The sequence below is a fragment of the Rhinatrema bivittatum genome, chromosome 2 (genome assembly GCF_901001135.1).
Source record: "Rhinatrema bivittatum chromosome 2, aRhiBiv1.1, whole genome shotgun sequence".
NCBI classification, from domain to species: Eukaryota; Metazoa; Chordata; class Amphibia; order Gymnophiona; family Rhinatrematidae; genus Rhinatrema; species Rhinatrema bivittatum.
This window is the reverse complement of record NC_042616.1, coordinates 181,191,022-181,204,939: the sequence shown is the minus strand read 5'-3', so window position 1 is coordinate 181,204,939 and position 13,918 is coordinate 181,191,022. Positions and strand designations below refer to the sequence as shown.

The 13,918-nt window shown below is 45.1% G+C and overlaps 1 protein-coding gene across 2 annotated transcripts in view; it reads right to left on the bottom strand.

Moving 5' to 3' along the window:
* C1GALT1 (core 1 synthase, glycoprotein-N-acetylgalactosamine 3-beta-galactosyltransferase 1) overlaps positions 1-13,918 on the bottom strand; it is a 157,963-nt gene that overhangs the window by 30,523 nt on the left and 113,522 nt on the right. For both annotated transcript variants that reach the window (XM_029588940.1, XM_029588941.1), the window contains exon 4: positions 7,061-7,728. In XM_029588940.1, coding sequence (XP_029444800.1) covers positions 7,061-7,728 — 668 coding nt within the window. The remainder of the gene's footprint in view (positions 1-7,060; positions 7,729-13,918) is intronic.

Sequence of the window (13,918 nt, the reverse complement as noted above, 5' to 3'; positions counted from 1 at the left end):
TCCCACCAGCAGATGGAGTCAGAGAGCAAAGCTTCGGGGCACTGATATCTCAAGTGTGCCACCTGCAGCTCATCAGTATTTATCGATACCCAAGCAAAGTATAATTGACAAAAAACCATCTAATTCCTGAAACAAGGGCGGACAGGAAAAAATTCCCTCAAGGGTCTGAAACAAACGACCCCAATACCTGAAAATTCATAACAAAAACCAAAATATTATAGAATCATTTTGATAGGTTCTCTGTGCACAGCAGCTAACCGTTAGGTAAATCAGTCTTTCGGCATTAACACCCAGGCGGGATTCTGGACTGATCTGTGGTATTACAGGAATGAAAATTAGCAGGTAAGAACCAATTTTCCTTTCCTGTACATATCCAGATCAGTCCAGACCAGTGGGATGTACCAAAGCCACATTACACCAGGCGGGAACCCGAAAGACCCATTCGCAAGACACTCTCCCCAAAAAGCACTTGGTCCGGATCCCTGACATCCAGGCGATAATGCCTTGTGAAGGTATGCAGGGAAGACCAGACTGTGGCTCTACAAATCTCCTCAGGTGACAACAACTGACACTCCGCCCAAGAAGCTGCTTGCTCTCTCGTTGAGTGAGCTTTCAAACCAGTCGGGACGGGGCGACCCTTCCCGAAGTAGGCCAAATAGTTTCCTTCAGCCAGAGAGCCAAGGATGCCTTAGAGGCCTTTTCTCCCTTCTTCGGACCTCCAAAGAGCATAAAAAAGTGATCCAATTTTCAAAAAGAATTAGTGACCTTCAAATACCGAAGGAGAACCCGGCGGACATCTAACAGATGAAGATCTCTTCCCATAGCTGACACTGACTCCTAACTAAACGCCCCTCCAAGTTTAGGCATTATATTTATGCCTCCCTTCTTGATATTATTGCATTATCTAATTCATTCAGTTATGCTGTCCTATATCTACGGCTATCCTAGCCCTCCTAGTTAATACCTCCTTGTGTATGTATCTTTCGCCTCTTGTTATATGGTTGAATAAGTTATATCCCTTGTTACATGTAAACCGATCTGATATTAATTTTTTTCATGAAGGTTGGTATATAAAAATGTTAAATAAATAAATAAATAAAATAGCGGGGTCACGAGCCCAATTACGGAATCCGGGTAACTCCACGGATCGATTAACATGAAAGTCAGACACCACGTTCGGCAAAAAGGAAGAGATCGTGCACAGGGACACCCTATCAGCTGAGATGCAAAGGAAGGGATCCCTACAGGAAAGATCCTGCAATTCTGAAATATGCCTCGCGGAACAGATGGCCACCAAGTACACAGTCTTCAAGGTGAGGTCTCAAAAGGGGAATCACGAAGCGCCCTCAACACCAGATTGAGATTCCACTCCGGGCATAACTTACGAAGAGGAAGACGAAGGTGCTTCACCCCTTTCAGGAAACAGACAATGTCTGAGTGGCTGGCTAGAGGCCTGCCACCTACCCATCCTAGGAGAATTCCCAGGGCCAAAACCTGAACACGCAGGGAACTATAAGCCAAACCTTTAGATAATCCCTGCTGCAAAAACCCCAAGACCTGAGGAATGGTCACCGACTACGGCACTACACCCTGCTGGTCACATCAGACTTCAAACACCTTCCACACTCGAGCGTATGCCATAGACGTCGAGGGCTACCTGTACTGAAGCAGGGTGGAAATCACCTGTTCCGAATAACCTTTCATCTGTAACTGCCACCTCTCAAACACCAGGCCGCGAGAGAGAAGTATTCCTCCCGATCCGAAAAAATGGACCCTTGTCGCAGGAGGTTCGGCAGATGAGCTAGGCATAGCGAGCTGTCTGTTGCCAACCGTACCAGGTCCACAAACCACGGCCGCTGTGGCCACTCCAGTGCCACCAGAATTACCGAATCGGGATGGTTCTCTATGCGCCGGAGAATGCACCCGATCAGGGGCCATGGAGGAAAGGCATACGGAGGATTCCGGTTGTCCACTTGCAGACTAGGGCATCTACTCCTACTGCCCCAATTTCCTCCTTTCGGCTGAAGAACCGGTCCGTCGTGGTGTTAACACGGGTTGCCATGAGGACCAGTTGGGGAACTGCCCATCAGGCACAAGTGTGATTCCAACCCACTCCCCGGGATCTAGCTGTTGACTGAGGAAGTTCGCCTGCACATTGTCCATGCCTGCCACATGAGAGGCTGCGATGCCTTCCAGATGAAGCTCGGCCCAAGTGAAGAGGAGGTGTGCTTCCTGTGCCATGGCCGGACTCCTGGTTCCTCCCTGGCGATTGAGATATGCCACCGTGGTGGTATTGTCCAAGAAGACTCAATCTATTCTCCCCTGCACCAGGGACTGGAATGTCAACAATGCTTTGCGTACTGCCCTTATCTCTAGGTGATTGATAGACCACGACCGTTTGGGTAAGGACCAGGTTCCCTGCACCGCATGACTGAGGCACACATCTCCCCCCAGCCTTGAAGGCTCACATCAGTTGTCATGATCACCCAATCTGGGACTTCGAGGGACATCCCCTTCTGTAAGTTGTCTTCAGACAGTCACCATTGCAGGCTGGACCTGATTCGCTGTGACAAAGGCAGGGGCAACTGGTATTGCTCTGACACTGGGTCCCACCGTGACAGTAGATCTCTCTGCAACGGTCTCAGGTGAGCAAAGGCCCAGGTGAGCAAAGGCCCAATTCCAATGTCGAAGTCATGAACCCCAGAACTTGTAGGTAATCTGTAATAAGAGATGCACTTGTTGCTGCAATTTGTACATCCTGTCGTTTGTGAGAAACACCCTGACCTGGAGGGTGTCAAAACGAGCTCCCAAATACTCCAGACACTGTGATGGAGTCAGATGACTTTTCACTTCGTTGATTACCCAGCCTAGGGACTGGAGACAATGGATCACACGAAGAACCATCCGCTCGCCTTCCTCTTCCGACTTGGCTCGAATCAGCCAATCGTTGAGGTAAGGATGGACCATTATCTCTTCTTTCCGGAGGGTCACCGCCACCACGACCATCACCTTGGTAAAGGTGCGCAGGGCCATCTCCAGTCCGAATGGTAGTGCCTAGAACTGAAAATGCTGACCCAGAATCTTGAATCGTAGGAATCTCTGGTGAGCGCTGCAAATCAGGATATGTAAGTAAGCCTCGGTGAGATCCAAGGAGGCGAGGAACTCTCCTTTTTGAACCGCTGTGATGACTGTTCAAAGTGTTTCCATTTGAAAACGGGGCACCTTCAAGCAGCAATTCACCTTCTGGAGGTCCAGGATGGGTCGTAAAGTGCCCTCCTTTTTGGGACGGCATGGGGATGATCGCCTTCAGGGCCAGCAATCTTTGTAGAGTGTTTTCTATCGCGGCTTGCTTGTTGCAGGAAACACATCGCTATTCCACAAAGGCCGGCATGAGAGGCCGAGAAAATTCTAAGGCATAACCTTCCGTTACCACCTCCACCCAGCAATCTGAGGTGATCCTGACCCAATCCTCATAAAATTGGGACAACCTGCCCCCGATCATCCTGTCTGTGGAGTGGGCGGGCCTAATTTCATTGGAGAGGCTTCCCAGTTCCCTAACCAAAACCACCTCTGGCAGGACGACTGGAGCCGCGAAAGGACTGTGTATGGGAAGAGGTCTGTCTAGAACCAGAGGGTGGAACACTCCTCTCCAACCTACTTTTTCAGAAATCCCAAAAACGGGATCGAGGACCGAATGATTTCCTGTAAGGCTTTCTATCTTCCAGCAGTTTATTGCCCTTGGAATCCGCCAGAGATTTAATCAGCTGATCCAAATCCTCTCCAAACAGCAACCTCCCATGAAAAGGCAGACTGCACAGTTGCGACTTGAAGGAAGCATCCGCTGCCCAATTGCAGGCCATAGGAGTTGCTGAGCTACCACCGAGAAGACCATAGTCCGGGCCACCGTATGCCCCAAGTCATATAAGGCATCCGCCACCTCCAGACAAGCTGCCTGAGAAGTTGACAAAGTCCCAGAAGACGATGGGTCTTGCGGTTTTTGAATCCAATATAAACACGCTCTTTGCATCATGCTGGCACACACAGCCACCTGAAGTCCTAAGGAAGAGACCTCAAACACCAGCTTCAGATGCAGCTCCAGCTTGCGGTCTTGCACATCTCTGAGAGCAGCCACTCCCGCCACTGGAATAGTCGTCTTTTTGGTCACCACTGATACAGCCGCATCCACCTTACGTACCCTGAGGCATTCTAAATGTTTCTCCATTAGCGGGTAGAGTTTTTGCATCACCTGGCCAACCTTAAGCGCCGCCTCCAGGGATTCCCATTCCCGGCTGATGAGCTTTTGAATCTTCTTCGGGATGGGAAAAGCACTAGGTGGACCCCGGAGACTGTCCAGGACTGGGTTCACTCTCTCACTGTCTGAATCTTCCAGAGAGGGTCTCACCCCCAATTCCTCAAGCACCTGGGGAATAAGGGGATGCAATTCCTCCCTCTTAAATAGCCGGCCTGCCATTTATTATTTATTTATTATTATTTATTATCCGCACTAGGTTCCACTGGATCCTGATCATCGTCGCCCGTATCTACGTCTAGAGGGACCTCACCCCGATCTGCAGCGGTGTCCCTTGGGGTTGGAGGGGAGTCGTTCCCCTGCTGGTCGACTGCACCCGCTAGATCCTCCCGAGCCAAAGTTGCCCAGGACGGACAACTGTCAGTTCGCAGATGGGGACGCTTGGGAACTTCCACGCTCCCATCCTGGGCTCTGCGCTTCACGAGCTTCCGAGCCAGAAATGCTTCATGTATGAGCAGCACAAATTCCAGTGAAAATCCCCCCGGTCCCATCTTGTCACTGCTAGAATCAGTGTCCATGTCTCTCGATTCCTCTGGTCTTGGAGTCCGTGCTTTGGGGGACAGCGGGGGAGGGTCATCCTGGGAGACCTTTTCCACAAGGTATGCAGTGGGGGTTGGGCTCCTTCCGTTAGACCCAGCTGCCGAGCCTGACCTGCGTGCAGACGTTTTAGGTTTGGTCCTCTTGTCTGAGGCCCCTTCCCCACCCAATGCACAGTCCATGCACAGTGACAGGGGGTCTAAATAAGCAAACCATACCCCGCAAGCCTTACAGGGTTCCACCACAGGAGTTTCTGCCATGTTCCTCTAGCAAAAAGGAGCATATAACTATATATATATATATATATATATATATATATATAACATATAAATCCTGCAAATTTTGTTTAAATGTAAACCGATGTGATATGTAAAATCGAACACCGGTATATAAAAATAAATAAATAAATAAATATAACTCCCCCCCCCCCCCCAGAAGAAAACAGGTGCTGCCACCCAGCCCTGGTGACTCCCACCAAAAATGCCGTGAAAATCGGCCCCAGGAATGCTGGGGAGCCACATGGGAGGTCGAAAAAGAAAAAAACAAAATGGCCACCATGGAAAAATAGCTCCAGAGCCAGTGGTAAAAATGAGGCTCGGAGCCCAAAAACGTCCTCAGAGGTTCTTACCAGGGTTGAAACACTCTCCCCCCTTCCTCTTCAGGGATCTGCCTGGCTCTGCACCACAGAGCAAACTGATTTACCCCGGGAGCCACGGAGAACAGGGAACTTGGAGCTGTGTTTTGTTTTGTTTTTTTACACAAAAACTTTAACTTCTAGTAACAGAAAAAAATAAAGCCTAAGCTAAGAATAATAGAAAAAAAATCCCCAAAGGGGCTACTTCCCTGTACCGCAGACACTGAGGGGGAGTCTTCGGTCACTGAGGTAGCCAGTCCCCTGGCTATCAGGGGACCAGGAACCACACAGGCTAGCACCACCAAGGGTAACCAATCCCCTGTTTGCCCGGCTCTACCTGAGGGATGGCCCAGACACTGAACCTAGCACCTCAGGGACCAAGAAAAATCCATTTCACACAGAGCTGCCGGTATACACAACCACCATCTGCTGGAGTCAGAGAAATAATGATGAGCTGCAGGTGGCACACTTGGGATACCAGTGCCTCGAAGCTTTGCTCTCTGACGCCATCTGCTGGTGGGAGTGCATAACCCACTGGTCTGGACTGAACTGGGTATGTACAGGAATATTCAATTCATTTTGATATGTAAAGCATTTTCTATCTGCCAAGTGGTTTTCAAAACAGTGAAAAGAATAAGCAAGCAAAAATAAAGCAATAACAGCACAGCCAAAAAAAGCTTTACAAAAACATTTCAAAGGGACATTTCAACATAGCAAAGCAAAAAAAAAAAAAAAAGATGAAATAACTACCAATCTGTGTGTAGCACTAATTTGCTAAGCTTTTTTCCCCATAGCCACCTATTAGGAAAAGCATCTTAGCAAATCAAGCTCTAGATTAGAGCTTTTTTTTTTGGCTGGCTCTGTGGCTCAGGATACTTGAATATAGTGCAAGGCTGGAGGAGCTCTGTACTACTGTAGACACAACATATTTGAGTTCTTGAGAGGGAGGGACAGCTAAAGCAATGACCAACCACTGCAGATCAAAGCGTATTCCTGAGGGTTAGCCTCATAAGAACATAACATAAGAAAATGCCATACTGGGTTAGACCAAGGGTCCATCAAGCCCAGCATCCTGTTTCCAACAGTGGCCAATCCAGGCCATAAGAACCTGGCAAGTACCCAAAAACTCAGACAAAGCTTCCCTATAGCTTTCAGAACTGTATTGACTGGGCATGCTGTTTGGATTGTAGGAGAAATAGAGGGTTGGTTATAAAAAGAGCGCAAAGTAATATGAGAAATACAATTATCTCTCATTTATGGTTTGTCATACACTAAGAAAATACATTTATTCCCTCCCTGGCAGAACTTACAGGGAAGGAATAAACATTTTATCCAGTGCTCCAGGCTGCCATTTATCTGGAAACAAGTTAGTTTAGCATTTCATGTATTACAGTCACCTCAACAATTTCATCCTAGCTGATGTTTTGTAATGCCTCGTCTGAAAGGCCTCCAAAACAGAGAAATAAAATAGCCAAACCGAAGAAAATAAATTCAGTCAGACAAGCATTCCTGTTTACAATTACAAATATATGACATCCAATCAGGAATGCTGAAATCTACTAAAATACTTGTAAACTTACTTCAACAGGAGTGTAATAGTTGTAATTCCAGTACCACAATGTTTTTGGCAGATAGCCTATGATTAAGTGGTGTTCAGGAACAAAGGGATGGAAAGTTTCTTTACCACTTGTGTCTCTGGAATCTCCTGCTTCCACATTAATGCTCTCCATGCATTTTCCCAGGGCAAGATCTTCCACAGTTGAGCCATGAGTGCATTTTTCAGTTTTAAAAGCATCAACAAACTTTTTCAAAGCTTCTTTACTTAGTACATATCCAGCACCTCCACTCATATAGCCCTGCTTTACAAAAGGCTTGAACCGTCTTCCAAAGTAAACAGGATGCTCATGGTTGTGTTTTGCGAGAAGCCATCTTAGATTATCCAGTACAACGTAAGTATCATCGTCTGCTTTCATAAACCAGTCAGCATCATCTAAATGATGGTCATGTATGTACTGGAAGGCCTTAATAGTTTTCCAGTACAGCTGATCTCTACCCTCTTTGGTTTCTAGGCCTATAGCAGGAAAATCTTTGTTAGTCTCCGAGCTCATGAACAGGATTTTATTGCAGTGCTGGGCCCAAGTAGCTTTAACATGCTTGGCCTTTACCTCCAGATTCTGGGGCCCAGTCATCACCCAGCAAAGAATTCGAACCTTCTGATATAGCTTATCAGCAACAGTTTTCTCCTCATCTATAATGGGAAAAACAAATAATATTAATAAGAAAAAAAGCACTCATTGAAAGAACATTCTTCCTTTTATCATTTAAATGGCTTAGAAAGAAGGCTAATTTTTTAATTTATTTTTTTTTTATAAATTTAATGCAACTTGTGCCTGAGACCATCTAAGGCCTCAAACATATTCAGTTACTACAGTGACATGTACTGTAAACATGCAAAACTTGCATAAATGGGCCAAAAATTTTAGTATGAACTATGTTTACTATTTGCCCTGAAACGTCACTCCCCTCTACCGGCTCCCTACCCCCCACCCAAAAAAAATTCAAATACCTGCCCTGAAATGGATTTTATATGACATGGAATGTACTTGATTATCAGAATTCTGATAGTTTTCAGTTTCTAGTGAAGTGAAACCCACTATAAGGTGTAGGATTCATTTCATGCAAAGTGTGAAGATTACATGGCTTCTCACTTTCACCTACCCAACGACATGCACAACGTGACACCTGCTAACTCAAAATGAAGCTCATGATATATTCTGAAACTGTGGCTCTCGAGGACTGGAGCTGGCCACCCCTGAAATAGACATATTGGCCATTAAATCTTATGCTGTCATTTTAATAGGTTCATATTGAGCAACCATAAACAGGTTTGGTTTTCAGGATATCCACAATGAATATGCACAAGATATAATTATATGCAAATCTATCTTGTGCATATTCATTGTAGATATCCTGAAAACCAGACCCATTTGTGGCTCTTGTGGACAGGAGTTGGCCACCGCTGTTATGTGCAAGCTGTTAACATGAACATAATAGCTAGTGTTAGTGTTAATACAAAATATATACTGAGTTAATGATATGCAAATGCAATCAAAATACTCATCTATTGGCACAGCAAAAAATGCAAATACATTAGTGCAAAAATCTTAACTGCACATCATAGAAATGTAGTTAAGGTACCCTGCATAATTGTGACATACACGTCACAAAGATCACTGGAACACTCACCACTTATCAATCTGACCACATAACAAAACCATTTACTCAGAATTGTGTACCTGAGTCAAAGTTTATTCGGATAGCAAATGGGGGAAAATGTGAAGAACTGCATGTTAGCATCTAAAGGACTGCCTCTGGACCACTGACCCGCCACTATCAAACAAGGCCCCTATCCTTCCAAGAAGCTCCTTACCTGGGCTTTACTAGTCGACCCAAGGCCCCTATTCTTCCAAGAAGCTCCTTACCTGGGCTTTACTAGTCAACCCACCATAGGCAAGCAAGGCGAATGCTCTTATTTGAATGAGGACATTCAGCCTGACATCACACTAGGGCTACTTGACTCTGCCAACACTGTCCCAATAGAGTTACTGAGGTCAGAACTTCTACCTGTTACTTCCCATCCTGCATGAGATGCCCTAAGCTTGGGTATTGCTACTACTGGGCCCAGGAAGCCTAGCACTGGCTTGTCCATGACCCCCCCCACCCCACCCCACCACCATTCATAGCTGAAACCATCTGTAGTATTATGGAAACACTACTCTGAATAGCCCTTCTTAGAAAGAGTTTAAGAACAGATTTTGTTCCATGTCAGACAGGAAGACCTCATTCTTATGGAAAAGTTCCACACACTCCATTCACAAATCAATCGTGTCCGATGTGATAACCACCAATCCATGTGGCAAAATTGCCTACCCGTTAAGCTTGGCTACCCACCGCTCCCAAAAGCACAATTGTTGGAACCGGTGGCAAGAGATGATCTCAGATCCTAAGACATGGGTGCTGGGCATCGTTGACATGATGAGTGCAATGTCATTCCTGATGGTGTTGAGCAAGAGCCAGCCAAGAACATCCTCCAGATCACTGCCTCCCAAGTGAAGGACCAGGACCTTGGGAATGGTGAATCTGACCAGCAATTGTCGCAGATGGGGGATAAGATTATCCCAACATATTCCTCTTCTGCCTAGCCATTGCACCATCATGTCCCAAGGTGCAAGGCCCAAATGTGCACCACTAACAATCTCTCCTGTCTGATGCTCAGCCCAAAAACACATATGAGTGTCCCACAATCAAAAACATTTGTTGCTACCAGCAGAACTCTGAAAATGACAAAAGTCAGCACAACAACCCAATTGAGATTTCTGTTTGCTTGCCTGACATATGACATGTAAGTTGTGGGCCACCATCTGCCTATTCACTCTACGGTGGTGCCAGACAATCCTGATGCCACAGTGCTAGAGGCAGCACCTATTCTAAAGAACTGGGTATCAAATTACTCGGCCCCTAGCCCTGCAGCCTGCTAAGACTTGTTTGAATCCTGTACTAAACTGAAATTTGCTCAAAGGCAGAGAGTTAGTATGTACCAGGAACTGGTGACCTAACAGCTAGGTATCATGCCCAGTAATGAATGTGTCCTTTTATTAGCCTTGGAACACCCACTAAATCAACTATCTGCCTTCTTCCTTGCTGTTACATTTTGGACTTTGATATTAGCCACATCTTATCACTAATTGACACATCAGAAGCAAGATGGCCAGAAAAGTCCTTGTGCCTGCTCACGGTTAAAAACTCTCTCACTCAAAAGTGAAGATAAATGTAAAGGCTGCACAAAACAGAAGTAGTTCAAAGGAGTCAACGCTACAGCAAGATCCAAAGCAGCATGGTTTTACCAGAGGTAATTCTTGTCAGACAAATTTAATCAATTTTTTTGATTGGATGACCAGAGTTAGATCAAGGGAGAGCGCTAGACTTAGTGTACTTTGATTTCAGCAAGGCTTTTGACAGTTCCACATAGAAGACTTATAAATTGTATACCTTTGGTATGGATCCTGGGTTAGAAACTGGCTGAGTGGGAGACAACGAACGATAATGGTAAATGGATTTTTCTGAAAAGGGGTTGTTACTAGCAGTGTGTCTTAGGGTTTGGTCCTTGGACTGGTTCTTTTCAACATGTTTGTGAGCTACATAACCGAAGGGTTGTCAGGAAAGGTTTGTCTTTTTGCTGATGATACCAAAATCTGTAACGAGGTGGACAGCCAGGAAGGAGTGGAGAACTTGAAGTGGAATCTAATGAAGCTCAAGGAATAGTGTAAGGTCTGGCAGCTAAGATTTAATTCTAAAAATTGCAAAAAAGAATGCAAAAACCCAAGGGAAAAGGTATAGTATTGGAGTTGAAATTCTTCTAAGAACAAAGGTGGCATGGAATGTGGGGTAATTGTATCTGATCTTAAGGTGGTCAAACAGGTGGATAATGCGATGATAAAAGCCAGAAAGATGCTTGGCAGCATAGGAAGAGGAATGGTTAGCAGAAAAAGGGGAGACGCTATTGCCTCTGTACAGGACCCTTGTGACTCTTCACTTGAAATACTGTGTACATTTCTGGAGATCGCTCCTTCAAAAGGATATAAACAGAATGGAGTTTGTCCAGAGAGTGGTTACTAAAATGGTTAGTGATCTTGGTTCTAAAGCATATAGGGATAGACTTAAATATATAAACATGTATACCCTAGGGGAAAGGAGAGATAGGTGAGATAGCTCAAAGTTTTCCATGCCCAAGAGGTGAGACTTCAATGGAAAGGAGACTCTGGAACGAACGGTCATGAGATGAGGTTTAAAGGGGGTAGATTCAGGAGTAATCTTAGGAAATATTTCTTCATAGAATGTGGTGGATGTGTGGAACAGCCTCCCAGTGGAATTGGTGGAGACAAACAGTATCTGAATTCAAGAAAGCATGGGCTACATACAGGGGATATTTAAGGAAGTGATGAGAACTGAAATGCTGGACTGATTGGCCAGATGGGATGACTAGATGGGCCATATGGTCTTTTTCTGCTGTCATGTTTCTAAAATATGCATTGCTTTAACAAATGCTAGTGCAAGATTGATCCACGATTATCAGGAATGGGGGTCTTTGATTTAACCCAGCCAGTCATTACAAGCTTAATCGCAAAATCTGTATTTGGATTAAGCCAGCCTTGGGCTGTCATGAAAAAGGCAAAAATGTCATCCAAGTTAGCATGTACTACACCTCTGAACACTCCTGAACTATGTACTGAATTATTAAAGTTGCAGGAACTGGTCCACATTGCCACTCCATTGTGGCTAAATAGTCCAGAATAGCATTGTAACCCTTCACAGAGGTGGGTGGATGGTGCAATACACCTGTGCAGCAGCTTACATGCGTCTCTGCTCCAAAAGGTGCATCGGTGCTGGGGTCCCAGTCTCCTTGGCGTCTGATGCTAGCCTCCTGGATTCTTCCCACTAGCAAGGATAATCAGCCATCTTGTTGCATATCACTGGGATGCATCTAACGTATGCCACCACATTCATTTCTAAGCACTTCAGGACCATGACTCTCAATTCAGACAGACAAAGGCACATATTTAATAAACCTCTACTATGGCAAGGTTGTCGTATCAATATAATCATGCTCCTATTAGCCAAGCGCTCCTTCCAAATGTGAAGGGCAACCACAACTGTGAATAGTTTTAGAAAGCTGATATCTGAGATGACACCAGCTCCTGTCCAATCTTATGGCCAGGTTGCTGTGCACCAAGCATCTTGACAGAATAGCCCAAAACCAGAGTAAAGGTCAAGGTCTGAGTTGGACACAGGAGAGAGGAGTCATACCTTCACAGTTAAAATTAGGTAAAAATTGATCCCATGTGACATGATCCTCTTGCAAAGGTTTTGTCACCTTGATCCAGTGATCGATGCCAACATGAGCTTGTGCAGAAATATGCACCTCATGGGGATGACTCCGCAGGGAAACACTAATCTCACGATCAAAGACTGATTGAGGTCTAGTGTCACCTCGAGCTCCTGAGCTGTTCATGAATCAATGTGTGAAGTTTCATGAGTTTGTTTTAAGGGAATCTGGACACCATCTCTACTGAGTCTAATTCAAAACCCAGAAATGTTAAGACTCTTAAGGGCTTCCAATTTGTCGGTGGCCAATAGTCAAGGCCTGAAAACTGCTAAACAGTGCATTACATACCTCAGTGAAATTGGGGACGACAAACAGGAAGTTGTACCAGGCTCTTCACACTGGTGCAGACAACTCCTGTGCAGGAATATGCTCAACATTTCAAAATATGCAGTGAAACCGCATAGTCCACTGGTATGCACTTGTCGAAACAGGCACCCTCAAAATAGGAACCTAACAAAGGGAAGCTTTCAGGGTGCATGGATAGAAATCAAAAAGCTGACTCCATATCGGCTTTTACATAAAAGCATGAAACAGAGAAACATGATGGTAGAAAGAGACCATATGGCCCATCTAGTCTGCCCATCCATCCAATTAATTTAGTATTATAATTCCCAATGCTAAACTAATTAATTGGACATATGGGCTACATGGTCTTTCTGCCATCATGTTTCTGTGTTTCATGTTTCTATGTAAAAGTAAAAGCGTCAGCTTTTCAGATTTTACCATGCGCCCTGACAGTTTCCCTTTGTTAAGTTTCTATTTTGAGGGTGCCTGTTATTTTATCATGCGTGCATCTTCATCACACCCTCTGAGAATGTCCAATGTGCTATCAAAGGATGCACATTCAACTGAACACAGTTTGGGTGGGATGAAAGTTTACTAATTCGCTGGTCAGGTAAGAAAGGTTGGGTCAGATACTGAAAACCCATTCAGCACTCAATATCCAGCTATCTAGCGGGCTGCTGAATATCAGTGGTTGCTAGATAGAGAGATGAGTCACTTATCCGGCTATCTCTTAGCAAGTTAGATAGCAGGCGAGCAGTGGACGGATGAGGGCAGTGCCACTTAACTAGATAACTTATAAGAACATAAGAAATTGCCATGCTGGGTCAGACCAAGGGTCCATCAAGCCCAGCATCCTGTTTCCAACAGAGGCCAAAACCAGGCCACAAGAACCTGGCAATTACCCAAACACTAAGAAGAACCCATGCTACTGATACAATTAATAGCAGTGGCTATTCCCTAAGTATAATTGATTAATAGCCATTAATGGACTTCTCCTCCAAGAACTTATCCAAACCTTTTTTGAACCCAGCTACACTAACTGCACTAACCACCTTCTCTGGCAACAAATTTCAGAGCTTTATTGTGCGTTGAGTGAAAAAGAATTTTCTCCGATTAGTCTTAAATGTGTTACTTGCTAACTTCATGGAATGCCCCCTAGTCCTTCAATTATTCGAAAGTGTAAATAACCAAGTCACATCTACTCGTTCAA